The sequence below is a fragment of the Globicephala melas genome, chromosome 10, assembly GCF_963455315.2.
Source record: "Globicephala melas chromosome 10, mGloMel1.2, whole genome shotgun sequence".
NCBI classification, from domain to species: domain Eukaryota; kingdom Metazoa; phylum Chordata; class Mammalia; order Artiodactyla; family Delphinidae; genus Globicephala; species Globicephala melas.
The window spans coordinates 58,352,266-58,373,959 of record NC_083323.1 but is presented as its reverse complement, the minus strand read 5'-3'; the positions used below and the strand labels follow the sequence as shown (position 1 = coordinate 58,373,959).

Below are 21,694 nucleotides of genomic sequence, written 5' to 3'. Positions count from 1 at the left end.
CCATATCTCTTTTTTTTTTTTTCACCATATATCTTTTTATACTGTTTTGACTTCTGAACCATATGAATTTATTATCTATTCAAAAAATAAATAAATATGATGTAGGGAAATCAGCATCCCTAGCAGAGGCTTTCTACCCTTGGAAATGTGTCTGGAACCTGGCCTGCTCCTCAGAAGGTAAAGCCTGAGTCCGGGCGGGAGGGGGGAGGTTCTGCCTTAGTCACCAACTGCCACTGACTTCTCCACATGTGACTCACCTCAAATGATAGTGCTAGAAAACAGACAAGGCCCTGCCAGGGTGGGGAGGGAACTGACATACCCCATGACCTCTTGACACCACCAGGAGAGCTTGCTCCACACCCAGCCAATCTGCTTCTAATGGTCCAGGGCTAGCTGCCACTGGAATGCAGTCTGATTTTCATTCAGCTCAGGCATCTGTTCTCCTTTGGGTAGTTGAAAACTGGAGAGTAAGAATAAACTCCAAGAATCAAGGGGAGCCCCAGGGAGTGGTATTAGCAGTGAGTGGGGGAAGGGTCATGCGACCTCACTAACTGGTGTCCTGGTTTGGAAAATGGGATTATCTCCAGCTAGCCAGGAGCGGCAGAGGATTAATTGGTATTTACAGAGTATAGGCAATAAGGACCGTGCAGAATGGTGTCCCATGAATACAACGGTTAAGAATTCATCTCACTCATTATACTTGCCTGGTAATCATGAGCTTCTCCTCATACCTGCCCCAGGAAGATACAATTATCTCTGGTCTGGCAAAGCCGGTAGAGAAATGACCTAGTGAAGGTGGCAGCTTTCATATCAAAATGCAGAGTACATGGCTGCATCAAAAACTTTTTTTTTTTCAGTAAATCCCAGGAAGAAACTAGGTCAGTTCACACAGTTCCCCACCTGCGATTTGTTAAACAGTACGCAGGCCCGCAGGAAGACCGGCTGATTACCTGAAACACTGTATCATGAAAATGGAGAGAGAACTTATTAGAAGAGTCCAGGAGTTCAGTCATGGGTAGGAAGATGGAACCTAGTCAGAGCCCCTGAAGAGAAAAAGAAGCTACCAAACTACTGTCAAGAGGACAGAAACAGTTGACCATTTTACAGCACACAAGTCTCACAGTGACCTCTGAAGAAAATCTGAACCACTGTACTTCTGTGGTGTCCACCTCTCGACAGACTCTGGAAGGCCCTATTCCTCTCGTAGCGGCCACTGCTCCTTTGCACCAAACCTCTATTCTGTGTGTGTCAGGAGTGCGGGGAGTGGGGGACGGGGGACCTGAACACAGTGGCCCCATTTCCTATGAATATATATTTTTTAAATTTCCAAATGTTCCAATTATGTTTTTCTTTTCATATATATAAATTCATTTATTTATCTATTTTTGGCTGCGTTGGGTCTTCGTTGCTGTGCACAGGCTTTCTCTAGTTGCAGAGAGCAGGGGCTACTCTTGGTTGTGTGCATGGGCTTCTCATTGCGGTGGCTTCTCTTGTTGTGGAGCACAGGCTCTAGGCACGTGGGCTTCAGTAGTTGCAGCATGTGGGCTCAGTAGTTGTGGCTCGTGGGCTGTAGAACGCAGGCTCAGTAGTTGTGGCGCACAGGCTTAGATGCTCTGCAGCATGTGGGATCTTGCCAGACCAGGGATCAAATCCGTGTCCCCTGCATTGGCAGGCGGATTCTTAACCACTGCACCACCAGGGAAGTCCCTGAATATTTTGTACTAGCTCCACTGCCATCTACTGCCCCACCAAACCTGCCATCAGACCGACTCACCTGGACTGGCTCCTCCAAGACTCCACTGCAAATAGGACAGATAAGGTCTTCGTCAACATCCCCCTGGAAACGGGTTACATCATACCCCATGTCTCATCACTGAAACCCAGGTCCTGGAATGAACAACAGAGGAAAAAAGAGGCCAGTTCAGAAGATTACAGGTATGTGCCAACTTGATCTCATTGCCAAGATTCGTTCATTTGTCCGATAAATATTTGCTGAGAGCTTACTATGTGACAGTCATTTGGGTGGGGGGGGGAGCTGACTCAAGAAATTTAATTCTAATGAGAAAAGATTTTATATAAATATACACTTAAAATATGAAGTGATAGGCTTCCCTGGTGGCGCAGTGGTTGAGAGTCTGCCTGCCGATGCAGGTGACGCGGGTTCGTGCCCCGGTCCGGGAGGATCCCACATGCCGCGGAGGGGCTGGGCCTGTGGACCATGGCCGCTGGGCCTGTGCGTCCGGAGCCTGTGCTCCGCAACGGGAGAGGCCACGGCAGTGAGAGGCCCGCGTACCGGAAAAAAAAAAAAAAAAAAAAAGAAGTGATAAATGCTTTTAGGGTGAGCACAGGGCACTATGAGGCCAAGAGATGTGGATACCTGACCCAGGCCGAAAGGAGAGGGAGGCTGAGAAGTTTTCCAGGACACCAGTGGGACGAGCAAGAAGTTAGCTAGGTTGTGTGTGGGGGGCGGGGGGAGCCAGGGCAGGGTGGGGCATTAGGGTTTTAGGCACATGAAAGAGCATATTAAGAGCCCAGAAGGGAACTTCCCTGGTGGTCCAGTGCTTAGGAATCCGCCTTTCAATGCAGGGAACGCAGGTTCGATCCCTGGTCCGGGAACTAAGATCCCATGTGCCCTGGGGCAACTAACCCCGTGCCGCAACTACTGAGCCCACGTGCCACAACTAGAGAGCCCACATGCTCTGAAGCCCACGCGCCACAACTAGAGAGAAGCCTGCATGCCGCAAGGAGGGGCCTGCGTGCCACAACTAAAGAGTCCATGTGCTGCAACTAAGACTCGACGTAGCCAAAAATAAATAAATTAATTAAAATAAATATTTTTAAAAAAAAGGTAAGAGGGGATATGATGAGTTCAGGCAACTGTAAGTGGTTCAGAAAAAGTTCGATCTGAGGGGTGCAAGAGAGGGAGTGTCAAAATACAAGGCTGGGAAGGCAAGTAAGGGCCAGGCCATGAGAAGTCTTATGTAAGGAGTTTGGACTTTACCCTGAAGGCTATGGGGAGCCACTGAAACACTTAAAAGGAATGATGTGATAAAAGTTCTTTTTTAGAATCACTCTGTAAACAGGGGTGAGATTAGAGACAGGAAGAACATCTAGGCAGGAGAGAAGTAGTGAGAGTCTGAATTTAGGTGGTGGTGATGGGAGGGAAGTTCAGGAGAACAAAGACTCAAAGAGCAGCGAGGCTGCCATGCCCCTTCTTTGGGCTCCTAAGGGTCAAACCCAAACAAGACATCACTGAACAGTAAGTGAAATTCCCCTGTGGACATCCAGCCAGTGGGCTAATTGGAGCAAGGATGGGTACCTGATATAAGGGCAGACAATCTGCAGACCAGCCATCAGCTGTGATGTCCTGAAAAAAATGAGCTGAGTCAATCATGTAGTTCTCAGGAATTCAGAATCAGGCTGTTCAATTTAAAAGGGTGGGGAGTGAGGGATTTCCCTGGTGGTCCAGTGCCACGGCCCAGGTTTGACCCTTGGTCAGGGAACCAAGATCCCACAAGCTTCGTGGCATGCCAAAAATTAAAAATAAATAAATAAAATTTAAAAATAAATAAATAAATAAAAGGGTGGGGAATGGGATGGATGCAGAGAGGCCTTGATAGGTCAAGTGCAAGCTAAAGTACAGCACTGGACTGAGTCAAGACTGACTGGATTTAGATGCCCGGTTCTACTACTCATTAGCTGTGTGACCTTGGGCAGGCTTACGTATACTTCCTAAGCCTGCATGGCTTTTTTCTTTTTTTTTGCAGTACGTGGGCCTCTCACTGTTGTGGCCTCTCCCGTTGTGGAGCACAGGCTCCAGACGTGCAGGCTCAGCGGCCATGGCTTACGGGCCCAGCCGCTCCGCAGCATGTGGGATCCTCCTGGACCGGGGCACGAACCCGTGTCCCCTGCATTGGCAGGCGGACTCTCAACCACTGCGCCACCAGGGAAGCCCTGCACGGCTTTTTAAACAGATAACATTGGTATAAGTAACAACAGAAGTGACTCTCACAGAGTTGCCCTCAAAGAAACAATACATATAAAACATTTAGCACAATGCCTGCTGGCACATACTAGGCACTCAATACACAAGAGTAACCATTATTTAGGTATACTTTTTTTTTTTTTTTTTTTGTCCAAGCCACACGGCATCTTTGTTCCCCAGCCAGGAATCCAACCCGTGCTACCTGCAGTGGAAGTGCGGAGTCCTAACCACTGGACTGCCAGGGAATTCCCTATTTATGTACATATCTAATTTCTACTACTTGATTAAAAATTCCTTAAGAGTAGGAACTCAAGTGCTACATCCAATTTAGCACCAAGCACAGTTCTTTACAAAACAGTAAAATGTCTGGTGTGATTAAATGTTGCTTTAACTGGAAGTTTCCCAGCAGAGTACAGTGGACATGTATTTTGCCTACCTAACATCCCATTCTCTGTAAACAGCATCACAATTTTCCTTCAGGAATCAGAACCTGTTTCCTAGTGGACATGTGACCCAACCTAGGACAGTGAGAGAGATGCCTGGGACTTCTACTGGAACTCTCATGGTGTTTGCATAGCGGTAGGATGTATAATTCAGAGTGGTCAGTGGCCATCTCTGCCATTAATGAGGACAGCCTACTTACAGAATGACGCCATAATTGGGAATTCCCTGGTGGTCCAGTGGTTAGGGCTCTGCACTTCCACTGCAGGGGGCATGGGTTCAATCTCTGGTCGGGGAACTAAAATCCCACATGTCACACAGCATGGCCAAAAAAAAAAAAAAATGATGCCATAATGAAGAAAGCAGAGCTGAGAAATCAAATTCAGGTGAAATCATTTGAGGGCCTGGATTCAGCCATGCCTGACGCCACAATCATTTTCTGAACATAAGTTACATGAGTCAGTAAATTCCCTATTATGTTTAGGCTGGTTTGAGCTGGGTTTTTATCTCTTTAAACTGACAAAAATCCTGATTAATGTAGGCTAATGGAGACAAGAAATCACAAGGCTCACTTTGGAACCACTTATTTTTCTTTACCCATTTTGTATAGGAACAACGATACCCAATGACACTGCTACAATTACACTGACCTCCATCACCACCACTTCTCTGTATTTTTGTTCCTCCATCTCTAGGGCCTAAGTTCAGGGCCTTGGGCTTACTAACAATCCCCCTGAAATTGTCACTCTAAACCACCTTGGTCTGGCTATCTTCCTCTAAAATAGGGATATCCATCTATTTGTCTCTCCTCAGACCTCTGACCTTCTGTTCCTATGCCAACATTCCCTTGAATAATCCATCAACAGTAATGGATTAGAGTGAGTACATGAAGGGTAATATTAAAGACATCATAAAGTGAAATGTGAAACCCAGAACTAAGGCCCCTTGTGATTCTCCTTGTTGCAACTCACTGAACTGAACAATGAGGACAGTGGTAAGACAGCCAAGAGCAGTCCAGTGTCACTGTCCTGTGGACCTCCACTATTGAGAGCTGTAGTGCAGACCATGGCGTTGTTCACTTTAGGAATTCTACTCCCTTTCTCTTTCATCCACGTGGCTCCAGGAGAAGCTGCCTCACTAGTACTGTGAGACTTTAACCTAGGCAGCAGCTGACTGGGACAAGGGTGAGCATGCAACCCAAGCAGGGCCAATGGATCCTATCTCTGAGAATTTGAGCTTGATACCAAGAAAGATGAGTTGGTCTTTCTTTGCCTGTCATGTGGACTGAGGAAGACAAATCTACAGAAGGAAAGAAAAGACTGAAACAGACACAGTGAGAAAGGTCTGGATGAGAGCTGGAAAGTCCTGAGGCTTCAGAGTGACTGGTTTGTTCCCAAGACCCAGTTGCCTTCCTATCTTTGGCTTCTGCAAGACACCTCTTTTTTTTGTTTGTTTTTTCTCGGTACGCGGGCCTCTCATTGTTGTGGCCTCTCCCATTGCGGAGCAGGCTCCGGACGCGCACGCTCAGTGGCCATGGCTCACGGGGCCAGCCGCACCGCGGCATGTGGGATCTTCGCGGACTGGGGCACGAACCTGTGTCCCCTGCATTGGCAGGTGGACTCTCATCCACTGCGCCACCAGGGAAGCCCTGTGTATCCTCTTTTTGCTTAAGCTTTGAGTTGGGCTTCTGTACCTTTTAAAATTTTATTTATTTATTTATTTGGCTGCACCGGGTCTTAGTTGTGGCAAGCAGGATCTTCGTTGCCGTGTGCAGTATCTTTAGTTGCGGCATGCAGGATCTTTTAGTTGCAGCGTGTGGACTCTTAGTTGCGGCATGCGGGATCTAGTTCCTTGACCGGGGATCGAACCCAGGCCCCCTGTATTGGGAGCACGGAGCCTTAACCACTGGACCAGGGGGGAAGTCCCTGCACTTCTGTATCTTACAGCCAAAAGAATCCTGGCTCAAACAACAACAAAGAGACAGCATACAGCATTAGAAGTTTGGAGAGGGATAGTTTAAATTAGGACTAATGAAGGCGGTAGGACACTAGGATTAGAATTAATCTGAAAGCTATGGGAGCACCTGAAGGATTTTTGTTGACATAAATTTACAGGGTTTAATTTTTTATCTTGACAATTTCAGACTTACAAAGATCCCATATATCCTTCATACAGACTCCCTAAATGTTAACATTTAACCACATTTATTTTATCATTGCTATATATATACACTGATAGATGGATAAAAATTTTCTGAACTGCTTAAGAGTAAACTGTAGACTTGATGCTTTTAACCCTAAATAACTTTACTGTGTACTGTATTTCCTAAAAAGAATATTATTTTATATATTGATAGTAAGATTATGAAAATCAGGAAATTAACATTGATGTAATACTATATTTACAAACCTTTTTTCCAATTTTTCCAACTGTCCCAATAATCTCCTTTAGCAAAAGAACATTCAAGATTATGCTGAATTATGTTATGCACTGAATTGTCAAGCTTCTTTAATCGTTTAACTGAAAAAGTTACTAAATCTTTTTTGTCTTTCATAAATTTGACATTTTTAAGAATACACACCAGGTATATGAGAATGTCTCTCAATTTGGATTTGTCTGATGTTTCCTCATGATTAAATTCAGGTTTCATTTTGGGCAAAAATAGCAAGGAAGTGGCATCGTGTTCTCAATGCATCATATCAGGAGCACATAATGTTGATTTGTACTGTTCCTGGTGATACTAACTCTGACCCTTTGGTTAAGTGCTGTCTGTCAGGTTTCTCTACTCTAAGAGTTATTATTTTTTCCTTTGTAATTAGTATAAATGTTGTAGGGGAGATTCTTTAAGTGTGTGTACACCTGAAGGATTTTTAAGAAATTGACATGATCAGCTTTCTGTTTTAGGCTGGCAGATTCTGGTAACTGTACAGAAAATATAGGGGGTAGGGAAGATTAGAGAAAGTGAGACCTTTGTAGGAGTTTATTTAAAATTCAGATTAAGAAAAAGTATAAAGGCTCAAACCAAGACATTTCAGAGAAGGAATCAGGAATCAAGCAGTCCAGTGGTTGGGACTCTGCGCTTCTACTGCGGGGGGGCCCGGGTTCGATCCCTGGTTGGGGAACTAGGATCCCACAAGCTGGGTAGCGTGGCCAAAAAAAAAATAACATAAACAAATAAAAATTTAAAAAGAAGGAATCTGAATCTATATTAGTTCAGGAAGTAATAAAAAGATGACTCTTTTGTTTCTGCCTTGGCTAAGTAGTGGTGAATTCTTATTTACCAATATAAGAATTAAAAAAAAAAAAAGATCTGGATGGGGTAAAAAAACAATGATCCTAGTTTTAGACATGTACAGTTTGAGATTCCAAGTAGAAATCATGAAGGTAGTAGCTGATGGGTTTTCAGAGGCCACACAGGGAAAGTATACAGAATGAAAACAGAAAATAAGGGTTGGTCTGAAGACTATAGAACCCTGGGGAGCACTGACTCTTTGCTTATTTTTTTAGTTTTTCTTTTTTCACAAGTATATATGACTATATTTTCATTTTAAAAAAATACAGCCTCTCGGGACTTCCCTGGTGGCGCAGTGGTTAAGAATCCGCCTGCCAATGCAGGGAACACGCGTTCGAGCCCTGGTCTAGGAAGATACCACATGCTGCGGAGCAACTAAGCCCGTGCGCCACAACTACTAAGCCTGGGCTCTAGAGCCCGCGAGTCACAACTGCTGAAGCCCACACACCTAGAGCCCGTGCTCTGCAACAAGAGAAGCCACCGCAATGAGAAGCCCGCACACCACAACCAAGAGTAGCCCCCGCTCACCACAACTAGAGAAAGCCCACGAGCAGCAACGAAGACCCAAGGCAGCCAAAAATAAATAAATAAATCTATATTAAAAAAAAAAAAAGAATATAGCCTCTCTTCCCACCTTCCTCTCCCCATCCATTGACTGGTGAACATTCATTCTTTCAACTGCCCTTCTTTGCTATACAGATTCTTCTTTCGGCTGTGCTGCACTACATGGGGGATCTTAGTTCCCCAGGGATCGAACCCGCGCCCCCTGCAGTGGAAGCACGGAGTCTTAACCACTGGACCTCCAGGGAAGTTGCACAGATTCACGTATGAGTAAGACAGATAAGGTTCTTTCTCTCATGTAGTTTATATTCTAGTGGTAAGAATTTCCAATCCACCAGTCTAAGCCTTGATTACAACGTATTCTGCCATTATCCTCTCATGACTGAAGTTTGCCTGACTGCCAAGTGTTCCCCTGAAACAAATCACGTTGCAGTTAACACCCCTTGTAACAAGATTTTTTGGAGCACAAGAACAAATCTCTCTCCTAGGACAGATTCCACTGAGAGGTGGAACTGCGGCACTGAATGGTGTGCCTGCTATTTGCTTTCCTAGAGACACTTCCATAGGATACTCTGGAAAGGCCTTTTCAATTTACACCACCAACAACAGTGCATGAAAATACTTTATCAGTGACATTTTAAAAGGGGGACAAAAAGGAGCCTGCAAAAGAAGACTGAGAAAGATTGGCCAGAGATAAGAGAAAATCCTGGAGAGAAGATGGTCACAAAAGTTAAGGGAGTTGGGGGTGTAGGGAGCGGGGAGGGAAAGGGGAATGCTTGTTTCATGAGTAGAGTTTCAGCTTTGCAAGATGAAAAAGTTCCAGAGATCTGTTTCACAACAATGTGAATATACTTAACATTACTGAACTATATACTCTCAAAAATGGTTAAGGTGGTAAATTTTATGTTATGTGTTCCCCCCCACACACACACAAAAGCTAAGGAAGTAGAATGCTTAGAGGGAAAAGAAGTGTCAAAAACTGCAAACACAAGTCAAATTAAAAAAAGCAAAAACTGCCAGGATGTGGGACTGTGGACACCACAGCAGAAGGCGGTTCCATGGAGTTGGGTGGCACTGTGGCGAGCAGTTTCAGTGAGGCACTGGGAGTGGAAGACAGACTGCAGTGGCTCACAGTGAACAGGTGAGACAGAGAGATGGGGACTGAAGACAACCCTGTCGAAAGCTTGATTTCCAAGGAAGGAAAAGAGAGAGAACCAGCTAGAGGAGCACTGGAGGCTGAGGAAGTGGGTTGTGTAGGGGTGTTTTTCCTTATGATGAGAAAGGCTTGAGGATGTTTATGAACTGAGAGGAAAGCACTAGTGAAGAAGGAAAAGTAAAGATGGGAGAGAATCTGGTCACTGGGGAAAAGGTAGGAAGGAGTTCTGGAATTATGTTAAACAGGAAGAGGGACACACTTAAAGCAGGAAAAAAGAAAAGATGGTACCAAAAGAGGCCCAGATAGTTTTTCAAAAATCACACCCGTAAACTTTTAAAATTCAGATAATCACTTACTCATTTAAGTGAACAGTGAAGGTATAGTTATGCTTAATTATGGTGATGTAAGCCCATCTGATGGAATAGCATATCTATTTTTATTTATTTATTTATTTATTTATTTATTTTTGCGGTACGCGGGCCTCTCACTGCTGCGGCCTCTCCCGTTGCAGAGCACAGGCTCCGGACGCGCAGGGTCAGCGGCCATGGCTCATGGGTCCAGCCGCTCCGCGGCATGTGGGATCTTCCCGGACCGGGGCACGAACCCGTCTCCCCTGCATCGGCAGGCGGACTCTCAACCACTGCGCCACCAGGGAAGCCCAGCATATCTATTTTTAAATGATGCTTATGAGGAATATACAGTAACATGATACAATAATAGATGAAAAAAGTAGTACACAAATTTGAATACAGATCTGTTTAAAAACGTATATATTGGGCTTCCCTGGTGGCGCAGTGGTTGAGAGTCCGCCTGCCGATGCAGGGGAGACGGGTTCGTGCCCCGGTCCGGGAAGATCCCACATGCCGTGGAGCGGCTGGGCGCGTGAGCCATGGCCGCTGAGCCTGCGCGTCTGGAGCCTGTGCTCCGCAGCGGGAGAGGCCGCAGCAGTGAGAGGCCCATGTACCGCAAAAACAAAACAAAACGAAAACGTATATATTTATAAATAATCCATGTACAAAGAGACCAGAAAGAATTATCAAAATAACAATTGTTTTATTTAGGTGTAGGACTAAGAATAATGTTTTTCTTCTATTTTTAACTATCATTTTATTGAGCATACATTTTTTTGTCATAATTCAGCTTTAAACAGTCTTCCACAAATATGGAAAAAAATTTTTTTCAATTTAGAAATTACTTAAGAGTAAAAAGTATAGGAATGTTTTTACTTTTGAAGTTCAGGAATAAAAGGTGACAGAATTTGATCTCACCCAGAAGTTTTCCCTATTGACTTAATTCAGACAGTCTTATTTTTGCATTGAGAGTTAGAATGGACCATAAGAGACCATCTAGTTTAACATCCCAGGGCTGGAATCCTCTCCACAGTACCCAACAGTCACTCACCCTGTGCTTTGACAGTCCAGGGAAAGGCCAAGATAGGGTGCAGCAGGAGCACAGATGAGAAATATCTAGCCTAAACTCAAATCTCCCATAGCATTCTAGAATGCCTATGTCCCTCTAAAACAGGGTACCCGGAGCTTCACCTGTGGACTGACCAATATGAACACAATGGGACTATTAGCACCTTTCCTCTCTACTTCAATTAATGCAAACTGACACTGGTTAGTGCTGTTCTGGATGATAGCTACCGCCATTCTCATAGTCAAGACAAACACACAGAGTTGGGATGAAAGGAAGGCACAAGAGAAAGAGTCAAGAATAGGTGCTACCTGAGACAGCCTCTACATGATAGCAAAAATATCACCAAATATCCATAATTCACCTGTTGAACTGCTAACTTTATAATATCTACCTCAAATAAACAAATTGTAATCTGGTTTCTCTACAATAGCTATTAAATCAATCAGAGGAAAAAAATTATTGCTGCCTTAAAATGAACCAGGTATGAAGTCTTCCAAGATACACTAAGAGAAAAAAACTACAGTATATAATAGTACATGTAAATGTGCCACCATGATGTGCCACATAAATGTGCCAAAAATAATATGTATGTGACTATGCTTTCATATGCATGGAACTCTCCACAAGGATACATAAGAAACTGCCAACAGTGGTTGCTGCTGAGGAAGGGTCATTAAGGGACAGGAACAGGGGGAAAATTTTAATTTCCTCAGTTATCCCTTTGTACCTTTGAAAAAGATTTTCTCTGTGTGTTCACTCAATATTCAAATAAAGAAATAAATTTATAATTATCCTAAATTGTGAAAGTATCAATATTAAGATTAAATCAAAAAATATGTCCAAAATACTCAAGGTCACATATACTATGTATGTCATTTATGTCATATAACATATACAACATATACATATAACATGTAATATACTATAGCAAGGTCTGGAAAAAATGTACTCTTGCAAGAAAAAGTTAATCAAGGTGAATCATAACAAAACACCAATGTCCTAAAAAAGCATATATATATATATATATATATATATATCGGGCCCAGCCGCTCCGTGGCATGTGGGATCTTTCCGGACTGGGGCACGAACCCGTGTCCCCTGCATCGGCAGGCGGACTCTCAACCACTGCACCACCAGGGAAGCCCCTAAAAAAAGTATATTTTTTTACCTTTTACCTAGCAATCCTAATTCCAGTAACTTAGCCTAGGGAAATAATTACACAAGTGTACAAAACAATATACTAAGTTGTTTATCTAAACATTGTTTATAATAGCAAAAAAAAAATCAGAAATGACACAAATATCCAGTATAATTCCTTACATCCATAAAATGGGATACAATGTAGCATTAATATAACTTAGATATATTTGTTTTTATTAATATTTATTTATTTAGATTTTTTCAATTTATTCATTACTTATATATAAGTAAAATAACACATACATATTATATATACTATAGTGCCATGTTTGTTAAAAAATTTTATGTGTGTACACACTTATATTGGAGAGCATCTAGAAGGATATATATTAGAGAAGCTGTCTCTAAGTGTAGAATTTTAGTACTTTTATTTTATTTATTTTTTGCGGTACGCGGGCTTCTCACTGTTGTGGCCTCTCCCGTTGCGGAGCACAGGCTCTGGACGCGCAGGTTCAGCGGCCAAGGCTCACGGGCCTAGCCGCTCCGCGGCATGTGGGATCTTCCCGGACCAGGGCACAAACCCACGTCCCCTGCATCGGCAGGCGGACTCTCAACCACTGCACCACCAGGGAAGCCCTATCAGTACTTTTAATTTCACTCACAGTTTGTTTTTTGTTCTTTTTAATTTTATTTATTTATTTTTGACTGCGTTGGGTCTTCATTGCTGTGCGCAGGCTTTCTCTAGGTGTGGCGAGCGGGGGCTATTCTTTGTTGCAGAGCACCGGCACGGGCTCTAGGCACTCAGGCTTCAGTAGCTGTGGCGCACGGGCTTAGCTGCTCTGCTGCATGTGGGATCTTCCCGCACCGGGGCTTGAACCCGTGTCCACTGCACTGGCAGGCAGGTTTTTAACCACTTTGCCACCAGAGAAATCCCTCACAGTTTTGCTCTTAGTTTTTCCTCCTCTTTTATTTTTTTTTAAACAGTGATCATGTTTTACTTATATAATTAAATAATAATTAAATCAATATTTATTATTTCTATATGCTAGCCACAATTCTAAGCATTTCTCGTGTATTAACTCAACTAATTATTAAAATAACTCTATGAGTTACTCTGTGTGAGGTCGGCATTACCATGATCCACATTTTACAGATGAAAAACAGATGCAGAAAGGTTAGAAAGCTTCTTCAAAATCATATAGCTAACAGGTGGTGGAGACAGATTCCAACCCAGGCAGACTGGCCCCAGAGCTCAAGCCTTTAACTGCAGTGCTAAACTGCCTCTCAAACTGAAAAATGCAAGTTGCAAAAATAGTATGGTCCCATTTTGTACAGTATGGTCCCATTTTTATAAAAACTGTTTTTTTAAAGTGGTATATGTAGCGTATACATTTTAAAAATCTAGATGCTGAGATTATACTTTTGATCTATGTTATATATTTCTGCAAGATTTAATTATTTTTAAAAATCAGCAAGGGGCAAAAATTAAAACAGTACCCTTTTCTCCCTTGTTGCTATGGGGCAATGCAGAAAGCAGGCTGAGAGCCTGTATTGTATAGCTTCACTGTGCTTTCATTTTAAAACAGTGCTAACAATGTTATCTTAAGGGGGAATACAAATTCTGAAAAGTTATCATAATGGGGTCTCAGGGGATCCTACATCGCCAAAAGAAACAGCAGAGAACTTCCCCAAAGAAACAGCCTCAGTTGGTGCAGAGATGGCCAGAGGGTGTGGGAAGCCACCAGCCAGGCTTAGGAGTTGCAAAGTTCCTACTATAAAGTCAAGGTTTACAAAACTCTGCAAAGATGCTGGGCATCGTTCTTTCTAAATAGAAACCTCCACTTTATCTGCTTGGAGATGCTCCTGTTTTATCCACCCTCCTATAACTATATCCTTTCAGAGGTGTGGCCTCGAGAATTAAGGGGAAATTTAGATTTCGATTCTGATTAGGGCATTTCCTATTTGTCATCTATGGGAAACAAATGTTGAAGTGGTTATACACAATCTTGGAATCTAGCTCCTTGCCTCGTCTTGCCCTGCCCCTAAGTAGACAGTCAAGCTGACAGGCTAGGCTCCTTGACTATTCCTTCTACCCTCGGGGACTCTCAACACTGCTGTAGGGCTGTCACTGGGGTGGGTTATCATTTCAAGGGGGATGCAGTACAAGAACTCAACCACTCACTGCCCTAGGGACAGAAGCCTTAATAAAACCGAAACCACGGGGACCTCAAGAGTCACAGCCAGTGACCACATCCACTGGAAGCACAGTTTCCTAGATCTCCTCCTTGAGTTACGGAATAGGAAAAGGCCTTGGAAGGTTTTACTCAAGTTGGGGAGCTGAACTAAAGTAGCACTGAGGTGTCCCTTTAGACTTATAGGAGTTCTGCCAAATTCCCTGATTTGAACATCCTGAACCCAAACCCAAAACTGCATTCCCAACAGGCCAGAACCAAACCAGGTAATTATGTTGCTATACTTCCTCACTGTTACACTGGGATGTCTCTCTATATTCCTGGTCAGCATTATTATAAAAATGTGAGAACTTTATTAGACCCCTTCCTATACCCTTTTAACTTACTGTTGCAGTTGTTTTCACTGTTCTACCCCTAGAGAGAGCTAGGAATTCAAAACAGATTGTTTCTGGGCTTCCCTGGTGGTACAGTGGTTAAGAATACACCTGCCAATGCAGGGGACACAGGTTCCAGCCCTAGTCCGGGAAGATCCCACATGCCACAGAGCAACTAAGCCCGTGAGCCACAACTACTAAGCCTGCGCTCTAAAGCCCACAAGCCACAACTATTGAGCCCACATGGCACAACTACTGAAGCCCGTGTGCCTAGAGCCCGCGCTCCGCAACAAGAGAAGCCACTGCAATGAGAAGCCCGTGCACTGCAAAGAAGAGTAGCCCCCACTCGCTGCAGCTAGAGAAAGCCCACGTGCAGCAACAAAGACCCAATGCAGCCAAAAATAAATAAATTTAAAAAAACAGATTGTTTCTAACAGAGCCTGAACATTTATCCTCCCTTATTCAGGGTTTCTTGAACCCACGTACAGGTGTACAAACCATGCACATTCACACACACACACACACACACACATACATAGGCGCACACACACGAAACGTTACAGCAACCACTCCAACCCATTTAGAGTAACTGGGCATGCTGTCACCAATTCGTGGCAAAAGCATACAGGTAAAAGCCAAGTATATGTGCTGTAGTCTCCTTCTAATTCTCTCTCCTCCATGCCCTAAATACAGCAAAGGTGCAGAGGGCTGAGGATTCAGCCCAATTACTACAAATCACCAGACACATAGGAAAAGGGCCCCATAACCTGCCCCAGTGTAATGAAACAGGTGACTCCTAGGAATTTCACCCTAGTGAAGAAAGTAGGTGGTGGAGGGTGTCTCACAGGTGTCCCTAAAACATTTTATCTTATCTCTCTGTCTCCCAATAAAGAAATAGATCTGGAAAAAAAGAAAACTGAGTTGAGAATCTAGAAACCTGAGTCCTAGTTCTAGCTATATTACCGACCAATGTGTAGCCTTGGGCAAGTTACTTAACCTCTCTGGGCCTCAGTTCCCTTTACTCCACATGAAATGAAACATCTGAAACTACATAAATTCTACATAAGTACAAGAATAGGCTAAATTAGGGGATAATTATATGATAAAAGGTGCCCTGGCTTTATGAGAGCAAAGTCTGGCCTTGCTCTCTTTTGGCAACTCTCTTCACTTTCTAAGTGAAAAAAGTGGTCTTTTTCATTTAAGCAGTAGAATCCTTAGAGTGAAGTTACTCCCCCTCTTAGAGAACTGAGCTCTTAGGAACTCAGGTTCCTCATTGCCTCTAAAGTCCCATTTAATTCCAGAATGCTGTGATCCAGACTAGATTTAGCACAGGAGATTTTTAAAGTTAGGCTTCTTCAGCACGTTTTAATTGGTTCAATTTAAAAAAGAATCCAGAGGGCACACAATTCTTCCAGAACTCCCAACTAACAACTCTAACACCTAAAGTGAGGCTTACCAGGCCTCAAAGACCAGCAAGGACCTCCCACTGGATCACCAGCACCAAGCACTATTTGTGTGGTTACCCCAAACCTCATCTTCATCCTATATACACAGCCCCCTTGCCAGTATAGACATGTAAAAGAAACGGAAAACACAATCCTTGTCCTCAAACTAAGTGCAGGCTTCAGCCCAATGGCTGAGTACACAGGATATAAAACACATAAAAAGAGTAAAATTTACTAAGCAATTTACCAACAAATAAAAGTTAATAGTTCACGTAAGACATAAGTATGCAAAGAAGAACAGATTGATGTGGGTTAATCACAGAAAGTTTTATGCAAAAAAGAGTTTTGAGAATCAGGTTTTCAAGAGCAGAAGGAACCCGGATTGGCAGAGAAGAGGGTTCTAGCCAGGAATGGGATTCTGAATCAAGGCTCTTTACCTTCCAAGTGTTGGGGGCAGGTTCCCTGTTCACAAGGCTCCAACCCCCTGATGCTTCCACTCAGTGCCACTCAGGAGACGTTCCCAGTAACCCATCTTGTTGGCTATTCTCCGACTGAGTCTTCCTTCCTAGGGACAAGCTCCATTGCCAAGGGGATGGATGTGATGTCACAATCAGGAGCACTCTATTAATAGGAACAAGGAAGAAAAAGGTGAGTCAGGAGAACTACCTGCACTTGGCAGTGAAACTAGACAGACTGGGATCTGGTGGTTGGTTGAGGAGGACGAGACAACTCCACTAAGAACTATAGGTTTCAAGGCTAGGCATCCAGGCTACCCTCTAAGGAGTGAGACCATCAGCTAAGGAATCACACGCACAGACCAGGTGATTCAAACATAGCTGAGAGGGGGAGAGAAAGGGACAAGAAGAAAGGTAGGGAAGAGGAGCTGTTTGAGACAGAAAAAGGTTCTTTTATTCAGTGCATACAACTAAAAGTAATGTCACTGAGTCTAAATCTGTGGCTGTACAATGCAGAGAGCAATGAAAGCTTACATGCACAGTATGATGCTTTAATGTTTCCAGAGTGCTTTCACATAAATTATTTCATATAAAAAGAATTCTGTCCTACTCTCCACTTGAAAAATACTGTTTCATAAGAAGATGCTCAAGAATGTTGGTACAGGTGCAATTCTACTTCCAAGTCCAGAAATATTCCTGAGGGGATCAGGCTTTAAAAGAAAAAAATGAAGAGGCAGTGAATCAGGAAATTATTCTAGGGTAGGAAACTGGAAAGACTACAGGTAGCAGTATGATTAAGCTGACCAGACTCTCATTACTAAAAGGATGAAACTAAGTAGAAGGAGACAAGGCTTCAGACGCAGAATAGAAACTATTCAAATTCCTTTCCTTACCTTCACATCTATCAATGTTAACGGCTATCTTAGAAAGGATCACGATTTTTAGTCATAAAACAGAGACCATTTCATCCTGAGTCTGGTATACGTGCTCATTAGTTTACTATGTTCATCAGCCATAACACATTAGTGTGGTATTTTAAAACTAATCAGAGGATAAAAGTGCAAGGCCAGATCCACTTTCTCTTCCCTGTAGTTGGAGGTGGGGGGAAGTTGATCTGTCTCTCCCATCCATAATACAGAGGAGGGTATAATGCTTCTTCCATTTGACCACAGCAACCGCCTGGCACAAGCACCTGCACGTCAAGAAATGCTTCCAGGAGCCAGTGCTGTTGGCTATGTTCAGTCTTCCAGTGACAAGTTTCAGACTCAGAAAGCAAACAGTTATCTAGCCTGGGAAAACCAATCGTCCTTCACTGCTCCCTTGACCAGAACAAAACAGGATTTTTCAACTGAGAGGAGGACCAGGAGTCAGGAGACTTGGGTTCTGGTCCCAGCTCTACCCACTGTATGGCTTTTAACAAGCCATGTATCCCTTCTGTAATTTTCAATTTCTTCACCTGTCAAGTAGGGAAAATGATAACTGCCTTATCGACCTTACATATTGTCCAGGAAAAGCAAATGACATAATAAATGTGAAAGCATACTGAATACCGCTATTCATAGGTAAGGTATTTGTAGTAACAGACTGCAAAATAAATTTAGAGTACTGAGGGCCCATGAGGAAATGCTTGAAAGAAGCCTGTTCTTTCTTTCCCATTACTGGGAACCAGACACAGCCACAAAGCCAGCTGGACACACAGGGCAGTAACATTATTGCATCACTCAGATTCCCTACCATTCCTATCTGGGGATAACTATCAGCCTGCAACATTATCAGCTTCTTGCTCTATTGTCAGACTAAAACCACCTGTATAGGAAGGGATTAGACTATCACTACCACAGCCCAGTCCCCAAGAACAGTGATTCAGTGGTCTCTAACAGCCACATTTGCTACTAGGTAGAATGAAGTCAGTTTCTGAATGGAGATGTCTGTCAGTCCCTCAGGCAAAACACCCTCACCCCTCTCAGCTTTCTGCTCCTTCTCCGGCCCCCTCCTTCCCAATCGTCAATTTCCTCTGCGTTCTGGTTTGGAGAAGGCTTTCCGGTGTGTGAAGTGTGTGAAGAGGGACTGGCAATCCAGGGCAGGGATGTAAGGAATGTGAGATTCCTTCATGGAGGGGTGGGAGGGAGAGGGGGGAAGGAATGGAGGAGGAAGACAAGGCTGTCAAAGACAAGGCATGGGAGAGGAGCCAAGCTATGGCGCTTCGAGGGCGGGGGTTCAGGTTCCGACGCCCCTGCCCACACTGACCCCCAGTATGTTCCCTGCCTCCCCTTCCGGCCCGTCAATCATTGCCCATTTAAACACCACGTGGTTCCCCCAATTCGCCCCCCTCCCTGTCCTCCAGCCAGCCCAGGCCCCCTCCCGCACTTCCTAAGGCTCCCCCACTCCAATGGACCTCCCCAACAACCCACCCATCAGCGCCCCTTTATCACCTCTAGACTCCTCCCTATTACTGCTCCCTTCCTCCATTTTTCATCTTTACTCCCATCCCTCCTCCTGACCTCCAATAGCTCGAACCCCCGTCCCAACCCCGCTGGGACCTTGCCCCCTCCCCTCCCACACCCTCTTTTAGGTGGGAGCTCGCGCAGGCGCCGTACGCACCGCCCTGGAAGCGGTCTGGACTCTCCGTACCCAGGCCTGGCTGGAGCTGAGGCTGCAGCGGCCAAGGGATAGCCAGGGTGCCGGGTCCCAGCTTTTCCTGGGAGGGGAAGGGGAAGGGGAAGAAGACGAGAGATGGTTCCGACCACTCTTCGCGGTGTGGGACAGATCCCTTGCCCCGCCCACCGCTGCTACGCAACCTAGCGGAAGCTCGTCACCAAACTCCGCCTCTTTGTTTAACTCAGCCCCGAACTAGAAGCCACAAGCGGCCAACGAGGTGAGTGGAAGGCTAGCCAGGCCTCCGCTCTAGAACGGAAGTCTTTATGGTCCCAGCGAGAACTAGATAGCCATTTGGGAGGGAGAGCTCTATGTTCTTCCCAGCGTGAGCGTCAGCGGCAGAGCTGGAGGCCGACTCTCCCGGAGCGCGAGACTTCGCTTTGGAGGGGTGCACGTGTTCGTGCCCTAAAGCTGATGCGGCTTGCTGCGAGATCGTCTCTAGGAGGCTGGCCTGCAGTGACCTGCCGTCTCCTCGGTCCCTCTCCCGTTTCCAGAGCTGTGGTCAGCATCCCGGAGCCTCCCGATCTTATGACTCATGGTCATGGGAGTGGATATGTAGTCAACAAGGCGACCACGGGGTGGGGAATGGGGGAGTGTCTGACCGGACAACTTTGATCTAGGGTTGCCCGCCTCTCTCCCAGTCGCACTCCTGACGTCTTTACGTCGGCCATCCAAACACTTGTACAGTTCCCTGAAACACCTAACGGGAGAGGAGGGAGATAAAATGTCCCTCTTCCCGGGTTGTGGTTTGATTTCCTTAGGGTACAGCACCATGGCTGGGGGTGTGGGCGGGAGAGAACTTGAGCTCCGAGGAAAGTCAAGGTGGACCCTAAAGCCCTCTAGGAGAAGGTAAGGGATTGATTAAGCAAACCAAGGCATTACAATTACATGGCCTCTTAGGCTAATCTGATAGTAAGCAGTATTTGATATGGATATTCGCCAAGCAAATGGTAATGCACACGTACGTATATTGTTTATATATAATTGGTCTATAGACAACATTACAGAGCTAGCTGCCTTTTGTTGACTATGTAACAAGTCTCAAAGGGAACTAAGGTTTCGGGCCTCTTTTCAGTCTCTGAGGGGACCCTGAGATCTAGTGAGATAAGTGCATTAGGAACAGGTGCCTTTCAAACTGTGAGAGTCTAATGCAAATGTTGCTTTCGGTGCCCCAGATTCCATTACTTCCAAAGGGGGAGGGGGTGAGTCTGCCTGTTGTCTGTCTCTGCTGTGAATGCTGCTTTTTCCAGAGATCTTGACCAAGCTGGATAGTGCATTAAAGTTGAGGACCCCAAATCAGGAATAAAGATGAGAGTTAAAGCAGTTGGAGAAGAGGAGGAAACTTCCTGCTGTGTGCTAGACACAGCTTCTTATATAACTTCTTTTTCTCGTCTGCAAAATGAAATCACATATTGAAGAACTGTCGAGAAAAGAAGTGATGAGCCGGGTTTCATACTTTTGTCCGCCGGATTCCAAAAACCGTTGGTTCTTTTTCCACTGGGTCACGTCTAGGAGAAACAAATCTTAGTGCATTCTCCTAGTCAAGTGGAGGAAAATTGGTACCTGAGACGCCCCCTGGTGGTCCACGTGTTTTCTTGCGCAGCCAACCCTCTCCCGGGCTCCTTTAATACCTAAAATCCCACCCGCTTCGCGGCGCGTGAATCTCGGATCGCGATTGGCCGGGTGGGGACTGGAGGCGGGACGCGGGGGGGGCGGTGCTGATTGGCTGGAGGAGGCCCGCCGGGGGAAACTTCCGGGAATGTTCGCACTCCAGCGTTCCATTGGTCCGCATCCGGCGGCGGCGGGGCCTTTGGCTCCCCCTGCGGGCGGCTCAGTGGGGTGCAGTGTACGGCGGGCAGGCTGGGTGGGTAGTGGGCTGCGGGTCGGGGAGAGGATGCACCGAGTCCCCGGTTGTCCAGATGAGGGTTCGGGAGGGTTTGGCGAGTGAGATTCCATTCCTTGGCTCCGCACCAGGTTTCCTGCCCCCGTGTGCGTCGGCTTCTCTACTTCGGGGCTTGATACTGAAAGAGCATCCCGGGAGGGGGCTTCCAGCCCAGAAGCAGTCTATCCAGAGACACCCCCGAATTCTGATCTTGAAGTTGGAAGCCCCTGGGGAAGTTCGTTTCTACCCTTTTAGAAGAGTTAGAGGGTTTGAGGCTGCCTGACCCCAGCCTAGTGTGATAGGTAGGCCTTGCGAAGTGGACATGGGGGCGAAGGCTCCAAGCGTTGAACCTTCGTCCCCTTTTCCCCCTTCTAGTGGGGTGCTGAGGCTCGGGCAGCATGACGACGGAGACCTTCGTGAAGGATATCAAGCCCGGGCTCAAGAACCTGAACCTCATCTTCATTGTGCTGGAGACAGGTGGTTCTGCTGGCGCGGTGGGCCCCCTGCGCGCATTCTCGGGGTTGGGGGCCAGGAGGGGGGGAACATCACCTCTGTTCTTAACTTGCACCCGGCACAGCAGGGCGCACCACAGGACTGCTCACGCCCAGTCTCCTCGCCCCCACCCGGAGAGTTGCAGTGTAGGGTAGATGGATGGAACGCTTGTCAGATCTAAGCCTCCAGTGCCTCTTGGGCCTCT

At 45.4% G+C, this 21,694-nt stretch overlaps 2 protein-coding genes across 12 annotated transcripts in view; one reads left to right on the top strand and one right to left on the bottom strand.

Annotated features, from left to right (window-relative positions):
• Nucleotides 1-19,603, bottom strand: part of RNF41 (ring finger protein 41) — a 26,321-nt gene extending 6,718 nt beyond the window's left edge. The window contains exons 1-3 of one of the 4 annotated variants that reach the window (XM_030866662.3): nucleotides 19,062-19,600; nucleotides 16,443-16,626; nucleotides 1,775-1,887 (exon numbers count right to left, since the gene is read on the bottom strand). In XM_030866662.3, the coding sequence (XP_030722522.1) occupies nucleotides 1,775-1,864 (90 nt within the window). In that variant the 5' untranslated portion in view covers nucleotides 1,865-1,887; nucleotides 16,443-16,626; nucleotides 19,062-19,600. The other 3 variants (XM_030866664.3, XM_060306698.1, XM_070046482.1) reach the window with 3 other exon arrangements.
• The window catches only part of NABP2 (nucleic acid binding protein 2), a 6,962-nt gene continuing 4,579 nt past the window's right edge, over nucleotides 19,312-21,694 (top strand). For 2 of the 8 annotated variants that reach the window (XM_070046483.1, XM_030866671.2), the window contains exons 1-2: nucleotides 20,965-21,104; nucleotides 21,373-21,474. In XM_070046483.1, the coding sequence (XP_069902584.1) occupies nucleotides 21,396-21,474 (79 nt within the window). In that variant the 5' untranslated portion in view covers nucleotides 20,965-21,104; nucleotides 21,373-21,395. Of the gene's footprint in view, nucleotides 19,336-19,369; nucleotides 19,617-19,720; nucleotides 19,965-20,849; nucleotides 21,105-21,372; nucleotides 21,475-21,694 lie in introns of those variants that run through there. The other 6 variants (XM_060306700.1, XM_030866672.3, XM_030866674.3 and 3 more) reach the window with 6 other exon arrangements.